The 21,287-nt window shown below is 41.2% G+C and overlaps 1 protein-coding gene across 5 annotated transcripts in view; it reads left to right on the forward strand.

Annotated features, from left to right (window-relative positions):
- Positions 1-21,287, forward strand: part of NAV2 (neuron navigator 2) — a 501,690-nt gene that overhangs the window by 302,344 nt on the left and 178,059 nt on the right. For all 5 annotated transcript variants that reach the window (XM_019519466.1, XM_019519468.1, XM_019519467.1 and 2 more), the window contains 2 exons: positions 461-569; positions 2,521-2,910. In XM_019519466.1, the coding sequence (XP_019375011.1) occupies positions 461-569; positions 2,521-2,910 (499 nt within the window). The remainder of the gene's footprint in view (positions 1-460; positions 570-2,520; positions 2,911-21,287) is intronic.

A 21,287-nucleotide genomic window follows, 5' to 3' on the forward strand; every position in this document is an offset into this window, starting at 1 on the left:
TTTTTAAAATGATACCAAGGAATTAAAAACACAAGTAATTCTTAAGTAAAAGATAGGAAAGTAAGTGTGGCACTAGGAACAGAAATAACACATAATTTGCCTTTGAATATTGTTTTTCTAATTTTGGAAAGTTTTCTATGAAGTTGGCTCCTATGCTGTTGAAAGATAGCTGCAACGTGGCCACCTGAATGTGTTGCAGGCCTGAAAATTATTTTGAGCTCCCACCAAAAAGCAAGCAAGCAAACAGAAGGACCTTCTACATGAATGGAATTTGCCCAATGGGAGTCGCTCTCCAATGGATATCTAACATCATATTCTCTTCATAAATAATATATAAGTTACATAAAGGCAGGAATTTGTACTTGACTTAGACCCATGAAGTGGGGTGGTTCATCCCATGTCCTATTGCCAGTTAATATAGGGTATTTCTTTATTTTTAAATTTTCTTTTCCATTTTTAGGGGAGGATCCAGAAACGCGTCGCTTGCGAACTGTGAAGAACATTGCTGATCTTCGACAGAACTTAGAGGAGACGATGTCCAGCTTACGGGGAACCCAGGTTACTCATAGGTAATGGCACGAATTGCTCCTGTATTAGAACAGTGAAAAACCTGTGTCCTGGTGTTATTGATCCAAAATTTGGCTGGGTTATGCTTCTGGAAGATGATTAATGCTGACAATGGCGGAAATTAAGTTGACTAAGTATTTATTGTGCTTTTCTTCTTTTTATGGAAAGCAGAGATTCTAAACCTTGTTCAGTACCTATCAAGATTTATGAGGAGTAACTGATGGTGGTGGAGAAAGCATGCTGCTTGTATATAGAAGCACAATCATAGAAAGAGCTGTGTTCTGTAAATGCATTAGGTGATGTTTGAATTGATGTGTACAAGAGTTACTATTTAAAATGTTACTTCGGTTTACTCATGAGTGACTTTAATGCATTTCCCCCAGATCTATAATATTCTGTTTAAACAAGCAGGTGAACTGTGTTTGACCTGCTTGATAAAGTGCATAACTTGAATTCCTGACTGGCCTTTGGACAAACAAACCTTTATAATATTATTAGTTATGTACATGTATAACTTTTTTTAGTCAAGCAATATTTAGAAATCTCCAGTAATATTTAAACTATGCTTCAAATAAACAAAAGCGGTTATTGCATTTGAACACACTCTGAGATTGATCTTGTTTAAGTATCCAAAGGGAGGTTTAGGAGAATATGAAGTTTGGCAACGTGAAGGGCCTGATCCTGCATAGTGTTCATAGAATTAGCAGCTGAAGGTTTGTAGCTTGGCTTTGTATCTAAAGTGAAGGCAGGACCTGCACAGATGAACTCCCAGTGCATCTGTTTTCCTTGTCAAATTTTAATTAATGTGACAGCTCATTATGAGTTAATTACTGGAACCACAGGATCATGAGGCCAGCTTTTGTTTTCACAAGGCTTACTGTACTATGAGTAGTCTAAGCCCATTTTATCTATATTAACAGATGAAGGTAACGGTGTGTCAATTCAGTGGAAAAGATAATCAATGGTTGACTTGGAGAAGAGCAACTGAAACTGTGAATTTGAAAAAAAAACCCAAGCAGGCTGTGCTAGGATTTATAATGAAAGGGAAGGAGCTTACTTACCCACGTAGGCATGTAGAATATAGGGTGTGGGTCAATATGAGTCTTGCCAGACATTTCATTTAGTAGTCAAGAGATAAAATGCATTTGTAAACAAGGTATTGTATAAACATATATAAAATCTTAAGAGTTTTGAAAAAATTAGGCAATTATCCTGATTTTCATATTTCTGCGTTTTACTTACTAGTTAAAAAGGTGGCCGATGGGTTGTTGGCTGAAGCTTTGCTAACCTAATTGGGATATTTGTTGAGTGCAGTTAGAAAGGAGAATACAGTTCATAAAAATAGCAGCTCAGAATCAAAAGGTATTCTTTTAATCAGCTTAATAGCCTAATCCCCTTGCCTGGAATGGTGAAAACATCTACTGTGTTTAGCTTTGACTGAGAGGGAGAAATATGCTTGGATACTAGGAATAATCCCTGGCAAAAACCCCCTAACATTTCTCCACCTGCCCCTTCTCCAACACTACAAGATAATCATCTGGTGACTTGGCAGGGGGGCTCCTTATTTTAGAGTAGATCATGAACTGCATAATATATGAGCATGTTTCAGAAACTAGCAGCAAAATAGCTGCCTATGCTGTATGTGTACAACAAAGTGATAAACTAGACAGCAGTGGGGAGCACTGAGGCAGCATTGTCAAACACACCCATCATTTATAACTATATAAAGAAGTGATGTGGTCCAGTAAATGATTGTTGCACCACAATTTTTTTTATTTTGAAATCGCTGTTACTTTCTGAAACACACTTGTACTTCTGTTGTGTCACTTGCATTTGAAAACTCTGTCAGTATTTGGAAACCAAATTTTCCATGATACATGAAAACCTTCACTGGAACTCTAATGCTTCTGTATGACATAAGTGCAGATTGAATTCAATGTTTTATTTTTCAAGCACATTGGAGACTACATTTGACACCAATGTCACAACTGAAATAAGTGGTCGCAGTATTCTCAGCTTGACGGGAAGACCAACGCCTTTATCATGGAGACTTGGACAGTCAAGTCCCCGCCTTCAGGCAGGTGATGCTCCATCGTTGGGAAATGGATATCCACCAAGAGCTAATGCAAGCCGTTTCATCAATGCTGAGTCTGGGCGTTATATGTATTCAGCACCTTTGAGGAGACAGCTAGCAACCCGTGGTAGTAACGTTTGCCATGTGGACATCTCAGACAAGGCTGGTGATGAAATAGATCTTGAAGGCATCAGCATGGATGCCACTGGCTATATGAGTGATGGTGATGTTCTGAGCAAGAATATAAGAACTGATGACATTACAAGTGGGTAAGTATATGTAATTCGCTTTCAAATACTATGCATAATGGTACAGTAGAACCAAGGTCATATCCAAGTGGTCACAACCTACTTGATTCATAGCAAGTTGTTAAATTAGGAAGAAGCCACTTAGCTGTCTGCTGTGGTTTTTACTTCAAAGGGTACTGCTTTTCCACTCAGCTAGAGCTCATCAGCCATTGTGTGCAGCTGATTGGAGAAATGGCTGTGAAATACAAGCCATGGGAAACAGCTGGAGCACTTCAGTGTTCCCTCACAGCTGTTCACTGTGGCTCTGTATATGCCCAGTTAATTTGGGAGCCCTTATGTTTTCTGGCAGGGTTAGGAAACTAATCTTGCAAAGTATCTGGGTTCTACTGTATTCAAATCCCAGCACTATTTGAAGTGGAACAATATTGGTAATTTTTGGTCACTGTTTAAAGGTAGCAAATATATTGTGCATGTTTTAATATGATTTGGAGAGCAGGTTTCCAGCCATATTTCAACAAGGTGGTGGTTAGGGTCTTACCCCGTGCTTCACAAACTTTTCCTCAGCATGATCCCATTTATGGGCCCATTTGCTCAGCACAACCCCATTTCCTCAGCATGGCCCCTCTCTCCCAACCCACAGCACCCCAACCCCATGAACCCCATTCGGGGTTGCGACCCATGGTTTGGGAACTGTTAGTCTTACCTATGCTATTACTTTCTTATTTTTAAGTGTACTGCTGCTTAGGTGAACTACAAACCTAAGCTTAGACCACTTGCTGGGAGAATCATTTTCATGGAATGCTTGATATGAAAGGTCCAGATGAAACCTTACATTTAGAAATATAAAAAAGCTGTTCGGAAAAAAAAAATACCCAGCCTTTTTTGGAGCTCCTCAAAAGTTCTGTTCTGAATTTAAATTGAAGTTTATATGAGGGAGAAGAAGAGGGTTATATTTTAAATGAACTGTTCACATATTTCTAATGTTTGCAGTCTGTATATATTTGTTGATCTCTGTGGCTTCAAATCAACAATGCATCACTAAACATTGCATAAATAATCCTTAATTCCCCTGAAGTCATTGAAACTTAAGGATATGTTTTAGTATGTTCCTGAATAGTAACAGACTTGTGCAGATCTTTCAGAGCCAATAGTATCCAAAACCAAATGCCAACTGCAGCATTCATTGTCTCCACAAGATGGTGAACTTGAGGCACTTTTACATTGCAACATGTCCTGCTCTCTGAACTTTGAACAGAAAGTCCATCTGTTTTAAGTTCACTAGGAAGATGTCTGTTTACATTCAGTGCAAGTGAAAAATATTTTAGTATGCAAAATAAAAATGTACACGCAGATGAAAGTGCAGATGTACAAATTGATGGACAGTTATTTAAATTTAGCAAGATTTTAAGTCAACATTTCACCATTCCTTTGGCTAGCAAAATCATTTTTTTCATTGTTCATATGCATCAACATTTGATTGATGATAAGATAAAAAGTCATTGATCTGAAAATGGCAATTTTCCTATAACTGGTCTTTTCCTTTTTTGGCAGTATTACATCCTTGCTTTTCCTTAACATTTTTAGTAGTGTTTATTCTAACAATGGATTAGGCCAAAAATTTAGAGTTTCTAAATTAAACAGAAAGCTAGAATATTGCTTATATGCTAATGGGTCCATTATTACATTGGAAGCATTGGTTCACTTTGTTCTTTCCGAGAGTTTGGGAGTTTTACTCTCTTTTATTTTTTAAGAGAGTTTTGTAATAAAACAACCCATTGGGAAAAATATACGGAGATAATGGCATGAAGTTTCCCATGTTATATGAAGAATCTGCTGCTTTTATAGTGAAACACATACTTTACTAAAACGGCCTACGTAGTCACAACATAAAGCAGCTTGTACCTGTGTTTTTCATTTGTAGTGCTAACAATGACTGATTTTCCTGAGGGCATATGATTGTCACTCAAAATTTCTCTTGTAAAATTGACTAAGAGAGGGAAAATGAGTTTGAATCATTATGAAAGACTTGAAGCAGGGTCTGTTAAGGCTCTAGCTTATGAATATAATATGAACATAATATGAAAGGACAGGCAGGTTTCTTTTCATATGGAAAAATTCATCCTTGCCTTTAAGATAAGTGGGTGGCCCAGGCACTGTTTAAGAGCTTCTTAAGCCCTGTTATAAAGACCTAAGTGAAATATAGCTCTTATGCTGACCCTCTGAACATATCATCTGTGGCATAATTATGGAACTGTTTGTGTACATACCAGAAGTAGACAATTTAAAAGGAAAAAAGCCACCTGAACACTCTGGCTATACCTTCTGAGGATTATGGCAGGCCTCTCTGGTGCCAGAAGTGGCCCATGTTGAACTTTAATATTCTCAGTCTCCAAGCCTTTTCTTTTTCACTGCAGTTTTCAGAGAGCTCTCCTGAGTTCTCTGCCATTCCTATAAAGGTATTGTATATGGCTCCATCTAATCATTTGCTCAGAACTGAAAACTTCCCTTGACAGAATCATAAACTTATAGTTGAAGTTCAACTTATCATGAAAGGGTATAAGGATGAGAGGAAACAGGAACTTTTTAAGTTCCTGAATGACATTTTCAAAGACACCAGTGACTTTATTGATGTCCACAAATCATTTGCTGCTTTGTAACTAACTGGCTACCCTGCATAGTATGGCATTAAACTTAGCAGCATCTGAAATATTACACATTTTTAACTCTTTAAAATATAGAGCAAGGACCTCTAATAGGGCTCAAAAAAACCCAGTGCATGTCAAGTAACAATTTAGATTGGAATGCAACTTTTCCAAGCATTTCTCTCACTTGTGGTCTCTCAAACAATGAGGTAACTACCAGCAGTATCAGGAGTACACAGGTTAATAGAGCAGACACAGTAAGGTCCCTCTACAGGTTATAGGTATTGTGTAATTATCTTAAGACCAGCTACATGTGCAAAATTTTGATCATGTGATAAAAAGTTCTAGCCAGCTGTAAAGTTAGGCCTCGAAAATGTATACTAACATTATAGCTGGTTGTTATTGAGCTTTAATTTGTACATGTAGCAGGGTCTCCCCTGCTGCTGGGAGCCCTGGCAGCTGACAGGGCTCCCAAATGCAGGGATGCACCTTGCCCCGTGTGAAACCCTTGGGCCCTGGAGATTGTAGCTGTCTTGTTCTGCAAGCCCAGGGGTTTCATGCAGCCCCAAGCCTGGGAGATTGTGGCTGCCGTCATCCCCCAGCCCCAGGGGTGTGTGGGACACCCTCACATCTGGGAGCCTCCTCAATTGAGGGGACTTCCAGCTGCAAGAGCTTGCTTTCTGCAGGTGCAAGGGGAGCCCGGGATGAGGCTCCTCCTGCACTGGCAGAAAGGTGCAATGGTATCGTGATACGTGATTGTGTGGATTGTGCATTACATCCCATCACACCTTTTACCTGCATGTGTAGAGAGGGCCTAAGGCTTCACTGGTAGGCTTGGACATTAGGGCTCATGTAATTGAGGGTGACAAATGGTGAGACAAGATGTCTGGGTGAAGGGACCTTGGTTTAAAAGCATTGGCTTGTAAGAGTAGCCATATATAAATGGCATTTAATTTTCCAGTGCGTCTGGATGTTTTATGCAGTGAATCTTGTCTACTGCCATTACTGACTGAAACAGGCTACAGGAGAGTGATCTAGATTTCTTTCTGGCTCATGTATCATATATTAATTGTTAACTAAGCTCCAGTGATATAATCTTTATTATTTTTATAATTATTTTAATCTTTATTATTTGAGGTTTCAAGGCTAGAGTGATTAGTACTTGATTTATATTTAATCTCTACTACTTGTAATAGAGATTACTATTTCTTGATAGGAGTAGATACAGATATAACCACACAAAGCTGGCTTTAGAGACACTCTTCAGAGTATAATCACACGTGATGGCAATCCTCCAATATTGAATTTAAATGACAGTATTGGATTTGATCCTAATAGTGACTGTGGGATTTGAACCTTCTGTCTCAGAGGTGAGGGTGTTACCCTTTCTAAACCATACCGACACCTACCAATGCTGGATTACTGTCCTCAGTATAAACAGATGTTTTTGTAACCTCAATTTCTGAGTCATCTTCCCTAGTGTCAGTTATTCACAATAACAAAAATGGGGTAGAGAAATTCTCAGTGGGACAAGTCTCAGTGAGACACGGACAATATAGAGTTTAGATAGGAGAGAGCTAGCTTGTACAACAGTAATGTAATTTTCTGTAAAAAAGACTTTTTAAGATAAACTATTGGGCAAGTATGCACAATATTTTTGTAAGTTATAGTCCAGAATGCAAAACACAGCACAAAAAGGCATTTATAGCATGAATAGCCCTTTATTCGTGGTATATGTTTCACTTTGTCATTTTCAAAATTGCTATAATGCTGCAGTTTGAAAAAACTTGGATCTATGTTTTTATTGGCAAACTGATAGGAAAGGAAGCCAAAATATTTATTATAGCCAAAATAAGTCCAATAGCCAAGATAAATTATTTTAGCCCTATACTCCTGATGCTTTCTCTTAAATGTATGGGGTCATGGGAATTTCCATTTGGCCTATTTTTAAGTCAGTTGAAGAAGGGTGCTGGCAGACTTTTCTACTGATTTCATAAGGATAGAAAAATGTCATTTCTTAGGACCTCACCCAGCAGAAAACATCAGTAGCCTTCCAAACCCATACTGATGGAGGAAGGCCACAGAGTTGGAACTGCCGAAGGCTAACCCATCCAGAAAAGATGTTTTGTCAGGAAGCCAAAAAATCAGCAAAACAATGAATCCACAGAGAGTTCAGATTCATGCAAAGGAGTAAGTAAGCAAACAAGATCCTTGAATACCACACTCCTCAAGTTATGATGTCCTGTGAGTGCATGGCCACAGGATTTTACTGGTCTAGATCTAAAGTAACTCCAGCACTGTTTTGATGGGAAGACTGATCCCTTGGGACTGGAATCTTTTAGCCTACCTGTTTTTTTTATTTTCCCACAGCTGAAAGGGGCAAGCCTTCCTTCAACTTGGTCAACTTTAACTGTCTGGAAAGGGCAGTTTGTTCCAATTTCTCTTTTGCTAGGGATATTCATCTTTCTTTTTTGGGGGGGGGAGGGGAAATGGGGGGTGCAAGTGGAGGATGTGGAGTTAATTTCCCTTCTATCATCTCATAGCATGAAACAACCAAGCAATTGTACAAAGAGGCCCTGCTTGGTTATGGACCATTTAAAATTTGAATTAATGTGTTGACCTTGTTGCCGTGACCTTCTGTGCAAGCAATGTGTGACTCCACCCAAAGCAAGAGGCTGGAGGCTGACCAAAAGCATCCCAATACACTTACTTCAGCATCTGTTAATGGGGCATGTGTCGTGTGATCAAGACAGTGATGTTTTGTGAGATACGGCAAAGTGAGTTAAATTCAAGAAAAAAGATAGAGAGAAACCTAGCAAAGTGAGCATTAATAAGGGCTGATTACACCTTTTTGGATGTAATTGTTTCCTGTTTCAAGCCCCGAAGTTTCATGTATTGTTTCAGTTAAAGTTCTAACCAAACAACCGGTCAGTGGTTGCTGTCAGAAATCTGCCTGGTTTTTTGACATATCACCTAGAGGGCAGTGTGGAGACAGCCTCACCGCGTAGACTGATTTGGAACAGGGATTTCCAAATCTCCTTGTTTTGGAGCTTTCATGCAGTTGAGGAGTCATTGACCCTTGTATCTACTTGTGGTCCAAAACAAAATGTTTCAATTATTGTCTCCTGCAGGAAGCTCAAACATTTCTACTTTTTGTCCCCAAACAGGAAGCAACTTTTTTTAGAATTTTGGAATTTCCTGAGGAATAGAAATTTTGGCCAGTGCTAACACTGATATATCATTTGTTTTCTTCTTCTTTTAAAGCACTGCATTAGAAACCATTTGACTGTGTTGCTCTTGCTCTTACAACACAAAGTAACACAGAGTCTCTTTTTCAGAGCACTCTCTGTACTCATCTGCCTAGGGGCAAGCACTATTGCTGCAAGCAATGACAGATTCTCATTCCTGAAATGGGAACTCCCCAACTATTTTAATGTGTGTTAGTGTGCAGATGCGCACACATGGCCAGCAGAATGATTCCTTCTCACTTGTTTAGGGTTTCTAGTAATCTTTCTGAAAGGATTGCAAAGCCAGGATGCAGAACTGAGGTGGAAATAGACTGAAGAGGTCACAGGGTAGGGCACTTTTTGGAAAGTCAGTCTTTGCCATGGCTTCTAACCAGAGACAGTCAGGCACCAAAGGGAAATTGAGGATAGATTCTAGCTAAAGATTATCCATGTGGTTCAGGATCCTATAAAATATTGTAAACTACATAAATTTAGAAAAATACTGATAACGAGTTTTGTCATTAGTTGAATTTCAATGATCAGTGTCAAATCTACAACAAATTAGTATGCAGTGCTAGAGAAATGAGAAAAAGGATCGATTTCCCTGGGTGTTGAGTAACATGTGCCTTTGTTTATTCCTATTAAGTTCTCTCATTAGATATTGCCTAGAAGCCACCAGTTCTAGGATTTTTCATATACATTCTTTTACTCTGAAGTTATTAATAATTTGCACATGGACTTTGTTCTTCACTAGGGTCAAGGCAAAGAGCTTTATTGAAAAAAGAAAAGAAGGTTTTATATTTTTTGCAGATCAAGAAAACAGTAATGGTGAAAAATCTTGCTGCCTTAGTTAGCAGTAGTAATGGTAGATACTAAAAGAATGAATGATTAACAAGGAGTAGGATAAGTGACCTGGTAAAAATGAAAATGAGAGCCTCCAAATTTTTCAAGTTCAACTGTCTCAGTATTTTTGGGGAGTTTTTTGTGTGGGGATCTCTGTAATTTTCAGTTCCCAATGGCAAAAGAAGCAAAAGTGTTGACATTCTCCATGAAAACCTGTTCCAGTTTTATTGATTCCACATAGAAAATTTTGATGCTTATACTTAAGTTTTCCCTTTTCACTTTCTATTTTGCAGCAGGTTTTATGGTGGTTAAAGTCAATCCCAAATTAGAACACTTGGGCACTTGTACACATGGCGACTTGCCCATGTACATGTGATGAAACTTGACAAAAAAATCACCATTTGGTTAGCATAATGACGTGCACAAAGTTTTGTCATGTCAGACTGACTGTCCTGGAGTGTGGTAATATAGACCACCTCCGATGTATTTTAGTTTGATTGTGGCAAGTTGTCCCATTGTAGACAAAAAATCTGTCATGTGTACATGTCACATACATGTTAACTTGCCAAATTACATGACCTGAGCCTCCTTGCCCACCAGATATCACTACAATTCACTGGTATACTTTCAGGCAATTTGCAGTGTAATTCACAGGTTTTTTGTGTAATAAATGTTTCGGTGCACCAGGTGTAGCTGAAGAGCCCAACATGGATCAATCTGCTGACCTTTCTTTCAAGTTCATTAATTAAATTAAATAAATGTTTAAAAGAATCCTTTTTGTGTTAGTCATCACCAAATTCACTCTACTGACAGCTAGGATGTGTTGAAGATTGGGGTGCTCGAACTATGTAATGAACGTTACACTTAAGTAAAATATGTCAATTAATAAAACTAAACAACTGTCACTGATCTGCACATATCACACTGTGTGAGCTGTAGTTTACTGCCCCCTGCTGTAATTTAGTACTAAGAGGTCTGCAGGGTTGAATTGTTATGCAGCGCCCCTACCGTATTTAACTTTGAATAGCGCTTGGAGCAATTTGGAGATTTTTGACCTGTCAGCTGTAACAGTGACAGCATAAATTGACACTCATTGTGTCACTTTAAGGGAGACAGATTAAGACAATGTGGAAACCCCCCCTGTCACATGTACAAAGGGCTAAAGTCTAACAACTCACCGCCTTTGATACAGCCTGAAGTATTGAATTACAGTAGCAAAAATGTCATCATCCTTCCAATTTATTATTTAAAAAACAAAATCCTACATTTTAAGGATCCAGTTTAAACTGCGGCCAGAATTTTAGTGGTTCCCATATCCTGCCACCTTTGCAAAGACTGCACACTAAATTGCCCTTCTGCTGTCACTGGGAGTTCAATGGATCCATGCCTCTGTTGTTTCCCATGTATTTTGAACTTCGTAAGCTTCCTAGTATTCATGCCTCCTACCCTGACTAATGTAAAATAAACTAGAGTGGCAGGATCCAATTTCTGCTGAAACAAATAGCTGTCTTTCCTTCAGTGGCCCTTACTCAGCATGTTTTGTTTCCCATATATGTCATATCCATTTAGACTATTCAGAAGATGTGTGAACCACATCTTCTTCCCTTGTGTCTTTTACAGAGCTGAACACATTGCTAGCACTTAACAGACAACTACAACAATAACAACAAGGCAGGAGTCATCAAAAATCCTTCATCCACACCCATTCTCTTCTCTGAAGGAGGTGGGCTTCCAAATTTAAATATGCATTAGTGTCCAAATTTTCCAGTAGTGTCCAGATTCTCATGTTGTGTCCTATTCCGTGCATTTTGAACTTTGTAATCTCCCTAGTATTCATGCCCCCTGCCTTGACTGATGGAAAATAAACTGCAGTGGCTTGGTCATTTCATTAGCACTTCAGATTAAATGGTTGTCCTTACCTCTTGGCTTGATATAAGTATGAATGATGAATAGGATTGAAAACTGTATACCATATATGGCTTCAGTGCTCCAACATGACTAATAATCATTAGAATGTAGTTCATTTTATCTTTCTTCTCTCTCTGAATGTGTAGTTTGTTTGAACTTCCATCCGTCTTGTTGGAACAGGTTTCTGTTCTGACATTTGATCATTCTAACATGATGGAACCATGGGGAAAAAGCCTCTTATCTTGGATTCTAGTATAAGGTGAAAGGGGACTGGTTTGCTGCCCCCACTCCTGCCTTCTGTTATCCTGCCCTATGCTGCCTTCCCTCCCCTGCCTCTTCTCTGTGCTGCCTCTGTCCCATCCTCCCCGTCTTCTTTCCCTCTGCTGCCACTTACCCAGAGTTCTGGCTCTGGCCCCAGACCCAGAGCGCATGCTGCTTCTGGGCCTTTCCTGGCCTGGCTGCAGTGGGAACAGTGCTAGAGCTGCCACTGCCACAGCTACCAAGCTGGAGAGGGACTGGAATCAGTGTGTACTCTGTGTCTGGCCCTACAGCTTTTAGTCGCTGTAAGTGGCAGGTCAGGGATGGAGTGGGCAGGGCAGAATGGATGGAGATGAAAATATAAATGGATAAAATTGTTATCAGTGGCTTTTGCAGACCAGGGCGTGTGGGGCAGTCTGGTCCATGATTTAGGGCGTGTGGGGCAGTCTAGTCCATGATTTAGGACTGAAAATAGGAACAAAAAGTAAGCTAATGGTCAAGAACCAAGGTCAGGGATCAGGAGACAAAAACCACAGAGCCATGAAACTGGCTTGAAGCAAAAGCTGCAGGTCCCCCAGACACATCACTGCAGGTAGATTTAAAGAGAAGTCCTACTACCCCTTTTGCCAATCAGGCAGCATGCAGGGCTAGCCAGGCTAACACATCCCAGCTAGCCATTCAGACTGGGTGCCATAAATTGCTAAGGTTCCTAACAGGTTGAAAGGATTGTGTCTCTGAGTTCTGCTTTTCAGCAGGGAAGGTGGAGAACCATCCTCCCTCTCCAAAACATGCATAGTATTAGTGGTAGAGGAGTCCATTAAGTCTGTGATGTATCACACTGTGCAGCATGGTGTAATCATGGTTCAGGGTTGCCAAAAGTCACGTATTTTGAGAGATACTGATGCATCTGTGTACATAGTCATTCCATATCCCAACTACAATCCCAACTAACCTCATGTTTATCTGGGATGCAAGCAGGAAGTTAGTTGCAGTCTTTCAATTCCTCCTGTTGGCCATTAGGGACCATGATGGCTTCAGGCAACTAGGTGGCATCTGTGCTTTTGCTTTCTCTGCAGCTCTTGCTGGTGCCTGGTCACTGAGAAGTATAAGGGGAAATTTGTCTCAGGCCATATCTGCATTACACACTATGACATAGCTGTGTCAGTTAAGAGGATGAAAAATATCTCAGCTCTCAGATGTCACAGCCCTGCCAGTAATGCCCCTGGAGTAGATGCAGATAGTGCTATTTTTGGTCAGTTTTCTTTATCTTGTCCTAGGAGGTAGTGCCACTATATGCAGAACTGCTTCCATCAGTGTATGGTACATCTCCACTAGGGGGCTCCATTGCAATAGCTATTTTGCATAGGTAGAGCTGCAGAGACTTCTTAGATGTACCAGATATGCAAACCTCCCACCCCCAGGATTGCCATTGCTCCCCAAAACACAGTCTCAAGGTGTCTTCAGCTTTCATGTACACCTGTTTTTCCATGTTACTCCATGCACCCTCCAATACCACCAATCCTACCGTCAGACTTTCCCACGCCAAGTCTACCTCCTATCCCAACAGCACCTGTCTCCCTTCAATACTCTGGGATTCACTGACTTCACCAAGGTCCCCAGCTGTCCTTGTGTTACCTTTCCTAAAGCTGGTTTGGTTTCATGTGTGGCTACTTGACACCAGCTGCCACTCCTGAGGGAAGAAATCTGTGGCTTTGTTCACAGAATTGAGAAATGTTGTGCATTTGCCAACAAAGGCAGCTGAGAGTCTGTCATGTTTCTGGAGGTAGGCAGGCAGGACTTATTTCACAAATGGAGCAAAAATTCTAGAGATTTCCCTGCTGTTGCAAAATCCAGGACTGAAGAGACTGTTCTGCCATGCTATGGGTATGCCTGCTGCCCCCATCACATAGCACTTATCTGAGTGGTATTGCGAGGGGAATACCTGTCCTGTCTCCCCTCAGTACATGTAGGAGTACACAGTTGAGTTTCCAAACTTTTCCACACAAGGTGTGCCCTAGCAGCCATCAAGAGCAAAAAGATGGAATCAATGCGCTGCTGTAATGGGTGCCCTAAATAGTAGCTCCCACTGTTCGTGTCTCTCCACTTAGTCACAGTTTGAGAGTGCACTACCTCTGCCACCATCAGCCAAATAAAAAGAAAAAATGATGAATTTATATATAAAAGATAGAGTATACAACTGCGCAGTTGGAATTGATAAGAAATGGTATTTTGCCCAGGGAATTTCATACATACTGCCAGTTGAGATGGAAATGTTTTTGTGGATTCTAGTGGCATAGCCCTGTCTTGGAAGAATGAAAGTAACTGTTGACTGTATCAAAATTTCCACCCGTAATCTGAAGCTTATTTCTTTTTTTTTTTTAAACAGTCACTGGGCATGTCTACACATGCAATTAATGTACATGAATAAACTCTGGAGCTTATTGCTCTGGAGTTTATTGCTCCCAGATTCCACATTTGCACGTGCAACTGGGACCACAGCACATTGAGTTGGGTCAGAGCAGCCCCAGTTGGCAGGGAGTATGGGGAGGGTGGGATTAGCTTGCCATCCTGGGGCTGCTCCCCTGGCTGAACATGCCGCAGAGCAGCTGGCTGGGCTGCAAGTGTGCTTCAGTGCTGGGCTAGCTGGCAGGCAGCCCCTGTACTGAAACACCCTTATGCCCCAGCCAGCCAGGACTGCGTTTCCATGTGTGCTACTGTGGAATTAATTAGTTTACTTCAGCCTAATAGGGGTGCATGTGTAGACGCGTGATGTTTACTGCGCAGCTAATTGGTCTGCTGTGCAGTAAATGTCTCGTGTAGATGTTGCAATGGGAAACGCTTCTTTTCCCATTCCTCATGTGTCCTGCTTCACTTTCCAAACTCAGTGCACCCTTACCCATCCAGCTGTCCCACAACTGGCTGCCTTCTGCCTCTTGCCATAAAGTGGGGGAGCATAGTGTGTTACTATAGTGCTTAAGCCTTGAAAAAAATGAATATCGGTCCAAAGGGAAAATCAACGTCATGAATGAAGTGACACAAATAATTATGGACTGTATGTTAAAAAGAAAATGAGACACGGTATTTACAAAAAAAGCAGTGGGAGGAAGAAGAAACTGCTAATACCTGTGATTTATGGTAAGGCAATCCTCTAGCTTACTTGCATCAGTTGAGACCTGCAGTTGTCAGACAAAGTGCCTCTTGGTAGTGTGGGCTGTTGCTTGGGGAAAAAGAAAATGAAAGGCAATTAGTATCACCTTTCCTATTTGCTGCTGCTAGTTCCTGGCTTCACACAGGTACAGACAGTATAGTAGTGATTAAATCCTGAACCTTCAGCATCAAAACTCCTTCTGTCATTTGAGCTAAGCCAGTCTAGGCTGTATAATCTCTGGAGCCAGCCAGTAGGAAGAGAGGCATTGACATGCACTAGGCCAGAGAATTACAGTAGCACATGTCTTGTAAATTAGATTGTTTGCATTGAAGAACTAGACACTAGTGTCAATGTAGTGTTCCATGGCATAATTGTGACTGCTTTTTCCCCGTCTTTGAAGAAACAGCACGGACTTCATTTCTAATGTGTCTCTTAAAAAAGCAGCTTCTCTGCTTGAGAAAAACAAAAGTAGAGGGGTAGATAGAACAGGAAAATAGGTCAGTTCATTTATTTGGATTATTGATAAATTTAAATGACTTAAATCGATTAAGTGACTTAAGTTTGTATAATCCTTGAGAAATTAAACCAGGCAAATTGAGAAGTTTACAGCAAAGAGGGCTGTATGTTTCTGACAGAAGGATATATGGACTCGTAACTACCTCTTGGGTTATTGAGTTTAAGTGCCTGCCATAATCTGGAAGATTGTGGGCTCAGCTGCTTGACAGTTTAGTGGGTGGGAAACTGGCTGCATGGTAGGACTCAGAGAGTTCTCTTGAATGGATGTGTCATCCTGGTGTGAAGTGGCCAGTGGTGTCCCTCAGCAGTCCTTGCTTGGACTGGTGCTTTTCAACATCTTTATCAATGATTTGGATGGGGGAGTGAAAAGCTTGCTGGCCAAGTTCATGGACAACACCAAGTTATGGAGCAGCATGATCATGCCAGAAGATAGGTTGCAGATACAGGTGGACCTGGACAGGCTTGAGAGCCAGGCAGACTGGAACCAGACGAAGTTTAACACTTCCAAGTGTAAGGTGCTCCATCTGGGGGCAAACAACTCTCAACGTACATACAGGCTCGGTGGTGACAAGGTTGATTTGCACCACGGCCAAAAGGGACGTAGGGATAATTATTGACCATTGTATGAATACAAGCCGTCCATGCGAGGCGGTGGTCAGCAGGGCAAACAACACACTGGCATGCATCAACCAATGCATCTTGTGTAAAACTAAGGAAGTAATACTCCCACTATACTCAGCACTGTTGAGCCCACAGCTGGAGTACTACATCCAGTTCTGGGCACTGCACTTAAATAAGGATGTGGAAAAACTTGAGAGGGTCCAGAAAAGAGCCACCCATATGAACAAGGACTTGCAAGGCAAGCCATACGAGGAAAGGCTGAGGGACCTGGGCTTTTTTAGCCTATAGAAGAAAAGGTTGAGAGGGGACTCGATAGCAGCTTACTGCTGTATCAGAGGAGTGCATCAGGAGCTTGTTCACTAGGGCACCCCTGGGGAAGACCAGGACCAATGGATACAAACTCCTGGAAGGCCTCTTTCAGGCTTAATACCAGGAAAAACTCCTTCACAGTCAGGGTGTCGAGACTGTGGTGCAGTCACCTACTCTGGAGGTTTTCAAGAGATTAGACAGTCACCTCGCTGGGGTCACCTAACCCCAGTTGTCTTCCTGCCTAGAGCCGGGGGTGTGTGGAGGGGGGCTGGAGCCGATGATCTGCAAGGTGCCTTCCAGCCCCTAACAATCTATGAATCAGTCTATGAATAACAGGGGACCAGACAAAGGAGATCCCTTGCAGGCCTGTGTCCTTATTTCACACACTAATACCTCCTCCCTTTGCCAAGTCTCTCCTAGACCTGAATAATTTAATGTTTGCCAAGTCTCTCCTAGACCTGAATAATTTAATGTTCTGGCTAATGTTTTAAGAGGACACAAGAATTTTAAACCAGGACAAGCAGTGTGAGCATGTGTGTGGTGCTTGTGTTTTGTTTGTTTTTAAATAAGTCCTCCTTCTCCCCCCAAAATGCCCCACAGGAACAGGACAAACTGACAGACTTGAATATGGACTTTATGGAGATAAATATAAAAACTGCCCTATGCTTCAGTGGTACAGAATTAGTCCCTCCATAGGCAACTGCATTTATAAGGAAAGAGTATGTAAAGCATGATGCTTGTACTGGAGACCATGCTGTTGTGGCAGCAAGCAAGTTCCTTTAGACTGAACACTCTGCTGGTTCCTCATTCTTTCAGCAAATGAAAGGGCTTCTAACGGTGGGTTATCAGAGGCAAAGCAGATAAGTCTAAAGTATGGGCCCAGGACCTAGCAAGTAGAAATATACCTAGCCCTAGGCAGCAGTAAACAAAAATTGTTACCATGTGATGGCTGTTGAATTGTTTATATGAAATGTGTTTGGCAGTCCCAGTCCAGTTCCCAGGGGAGAATATCTGTTTCACAGAAGCCTGTATTATTTGACTTTCCCAGAAGAGATGGCTTAGGTTTGAATGAACTCCTCCCCCCCCCTAACACTGGGATGAGTAGAGTCAGGAAGCTGCTACTGACACCGCTCAGTGCCACCCACAGACATTTTCTGGTCTGGGTTGTCTCAAATGTAAGTAAGACCCTGACTTCCCTGATGCATGCATATTCCATGTGGCTAGTGGATTTAGGAAGATTGGTATTTTTAGTTACATTTGAGCAGTCTGGGCTCCCCAGAATGCCTGAGTTTGGGGCAAAATGCCTATTTGCTCCAGTTGTGGGCCACACTGCCTATGTGACACAAATTTTGCAGTTACCAGGTTTCTCAGACTAAGTTTTGAAATCCATACACATTTTTAATAAAAGAAACTACATCATGCTTTACCTTTCCCACCTGTCTTTGGGAGACAAATCTCTTCCTTCATGGTCCTGACAATGATTGCTAATTTTGAGAAAAATTTTGGGTTTTTTATTGCATGTTAGGGGCCTGAATGTTTTTAAAACAACTTAGAAGGCTTTTTTTATTTAAAAGTCCAGCTGCATTGCACAATTTAATTAGATTTAAAATGAAATGAACACTGGGTTTGAATTGATGTGAACCTGAAAGAAAATATTTGGATTGAATGTTGAGTATTTTGGCCTTGTTACAGAAGGACCATGCTGTAAAGCTCAGGACCTGTGCCCATTCTTAAATGCTTTCACTAAGCTGTTGAAATTTGTATGGATCAAAACTTTGAATTTAAACCAGATACCAAACCAAGCTGACCTTTCTTGGCTTGTTATTTCTTTCCTTCTTTCTTTTATAATTTGAAGGCAGACTTTGTGGGTAGAGTGCATGTTCCACCCTCCGGTTAGGAAGATAAAGTGGTGTGCTGATGGTTGGCAGTAGCAAAGGGATAGTGGTCAGGCAAGAAGAAGAGCTGACAGAAGTTTGGCATAACGTGAGGGAAAAGCATATGGTCTGATCCCAGAGTGCTGTCAGCACAAAAGAGGCAAACCCAAATTATACAAAATTGAAAAGTTTTGGGTTGCTAGTGGTCCTTCAGTCATTCTAGCAGCAGAAATGATTGTTTGTTTAGTTGCATTTTAAGACAGTTTCCTGGTTGCATATTTTGATCACATCCATCATACTTTGCAAACCGGCAATGAAAATGTGTTGTTTACACAGACATTTAATTCATCTTGATATTCAGCATTCCTCAAGCACTTTGTCTTTGTATAACTATATTGACTGGTGGGTCCAGCACTGGCTCTTAGTGTTAAGTAATTCCTGTGAAGTTGATTCCTGATCAGAAACCTTGGGAAAAAAAGTCTTTGGATCTGATTTACTTGAGACTCAGACTTCTAATTTTATTCCTGAGGCTAAAAAGGTATCTTGAGAATGTCAGAGTATATGTTAAGGCTTAGAATATCCTTCAGACCCTAAAGTTTTTCTTTAAATACGTTTCATTTCTTATGTGATGGATATTTAAGCACCCATTCTTTTTCCTGATACTGCAGTAGGAGGGCTCTTAGCTTCTGTCTGTTTGGAAAGTGTCAAATTGACCAAAATGAGCAAACGTAGCATTGAAATTGCATAACATAACAATAAGTGTGCTGTTGACTGTCTGTGTATATGAGTGAATACAGAAAGTATAAAGAAATCAAGTTACTTAGCCTGCTAAAATGAGACTTGCTGATCTCTGGGATAAATTGAACCTGTTTTCTATACATGTGTACTTAGGGAAGGAGAAATAAATCACTTAGGCATCAGAAACATCCTAAAAATATTGAACTTGGAAGGGCTCACTACACCACACAAAGTTTCAAGGGCACTTGCAAGGGTGTAGCTGGCAAAACAAGAGAGAAATTCAGAAGTCCATCTTGCCACAGGAACTCAGAGGCAGTTGCTTAGTGCCAGTAAAACAGGGCAGGAGGGGCACTTTTATTCTTTGCCTACAAGTATTGTGGATCAGTTAGTTTCTGGTTCATATACTTCTAATACATAGCTGAGATTTCTTGTGTAAGCAAAGCCTGTATACGGGAGAGGAAAAAGTATGTGAAAAAATAATTGTATATCTTTGTTGTTGAAGAGAGAAGCATGTAAATGCATCCTGCAACTGAGAATCAGTCAGATGCATTGTGAAAGACACATTCATTGTCCATTCATTAAATCTTTTTATAGCCGAGTTGAGTACAGGCAGTCATCTGCTTGCTGTTAGCCTTGCTAAAACTTAGCTGTTAAATTATCTGCAGTAACTGCAGTTTACACATCTGTACAAAAACCCACATAGTTTGGGAGCTCTGGTTGCTAGTACTGAAACAAAATAAAAGTTCCTAACCTATATAATTTAATTTTTTCTTCATCTGGAAATGATTTGTAAAACATCTTAAAAGTGTTTGATTTATTAGTGAATATACTGGCCTGGTACTTCTGTTGCAGGAGCTTAGTGAGGCAGTTAATATAGTGTTTATCAAACTTCTTTTGTACAAACAGGTAAAGAAATTAAAGAATTTAAGTTTCATCTGGCCTAGTGCATATGCTGAAGTACTCTGTGTTGCCACACAGAAGACAAGCTATCACAAGAGAATAGGGACATTTTCCCCGGGGGTACAGCAAATATTGTAGATAATTTGCTGTTACTCTCCAGGTGTGTCAAGATGAATGAATATCTTTTAAGGATAAAGAAGCCACTACCACCTGCTAATCCCCACTGAACAAGGATGTTCAAACAACATTTATGATACTGAATTAGAGGGTCTGTCTATCTCCTTTCATAGGTCACAATTCATGTAATTACATATCTGAGTTGCATGAGGAACAAGAATCCCAAATGATGTGAACAAAAATTAGTTAGGTTTTTCTAGCGTCCTGCACCTTTGCTTTGGGGCTTGGGACAGACATTACACATAAACTGGTTTATGTGATCAGAAATGGGTTTAAACCTGTAACAGAACAGACATTCAGTGCACATAAACCAGTCTGAAAATGGCTGAAACTGGTTTGAGATTAACCTGGCTGAATGTAGTATCAGACTTAACTGAGTTGGGTCAAACTGGTTTATGCAATGTGTGTCCTAGACCCCTTGCTGGTTTAAGTTAAATCAGAGTCCCCCAGCATCCCAGCATGCTCTCTGGGCTGGGTGGGGCTTCTGCTTCACAGCAGGTCTGGCTCCTCCCCTCTGCTCCCTGGCCAGAGACGTGCAGGCTCAGCAGGGTCTTCTGGCTTCCCCATGCCCCCTCCCCCTCTCCCCTCATCACTCGCTGCTTAAGCAGGATCCTTTCCTCCTCTCTGCCACAGTACGGACCTTAGCCAGGATGTGGTATGCTAGCTAATGCTGTGTGAGGTTCCAGCAGAGACTGCAGACATAGCAGGGTCTGCCTGGCTTCCCCCCTTCCCCTCACTGATCAAGCAGGAAATCCCCCCTCCCTCTCTCCCATCTCCCACAGCACGGACCCCAGCCTCAGGGACCCTGGGCATGTGGTGTGCTAGCTAATCCCAAGAGGTGTCTGTGTGTGTGTGTCTCTCTCCAGTTTCACTGGGATAGGCAGACAGAACAATGACTTTTTAGGTCTGTTTGGAGCTAATCAACAGGTCAGCTGGTAAGCTGTTTAAGAAGTTTGAAGTAATGGAGGGAGGCCATTGTTTTGCCAATTGGGTGATAAAGACTGTTATCATTATAAGTTCCCAGCTGGCTTGCTTCCCTGTCAGTTTGCTGCAGACAGTATGAGGAAACAGGGAGGGAGATTGAAAAGCTCTGTATCATCAACAGATGCATGCACTGCCCCTCCCCCCTCTGCCCCTTGCCTCAGAGTTTTAGCTTGGGGCTGGGGGCTGGCAACACTCCCACCCTCCCACTCCAGCAGCCACTCAAAAAGCCTGCGACCATGCAGACAGACCTCCC

The sequence above is a fragment of the Gavialis gangeticus genome, unplaced genomic scaffold (assembly GCF_001723915.1).
Source record: "Gavialis gangeticus isolate Ggan-Ray unplaced genomic scaffold, GavGan_comp1, whole genome shotgun sequence".
Classification (NCBI taxonomy): domain Eukaryota; kingdom Metazoa; phylum Chordata; order Crocodylia; family Gavialidae; genus Gavialis; species Gavialis gangeticus.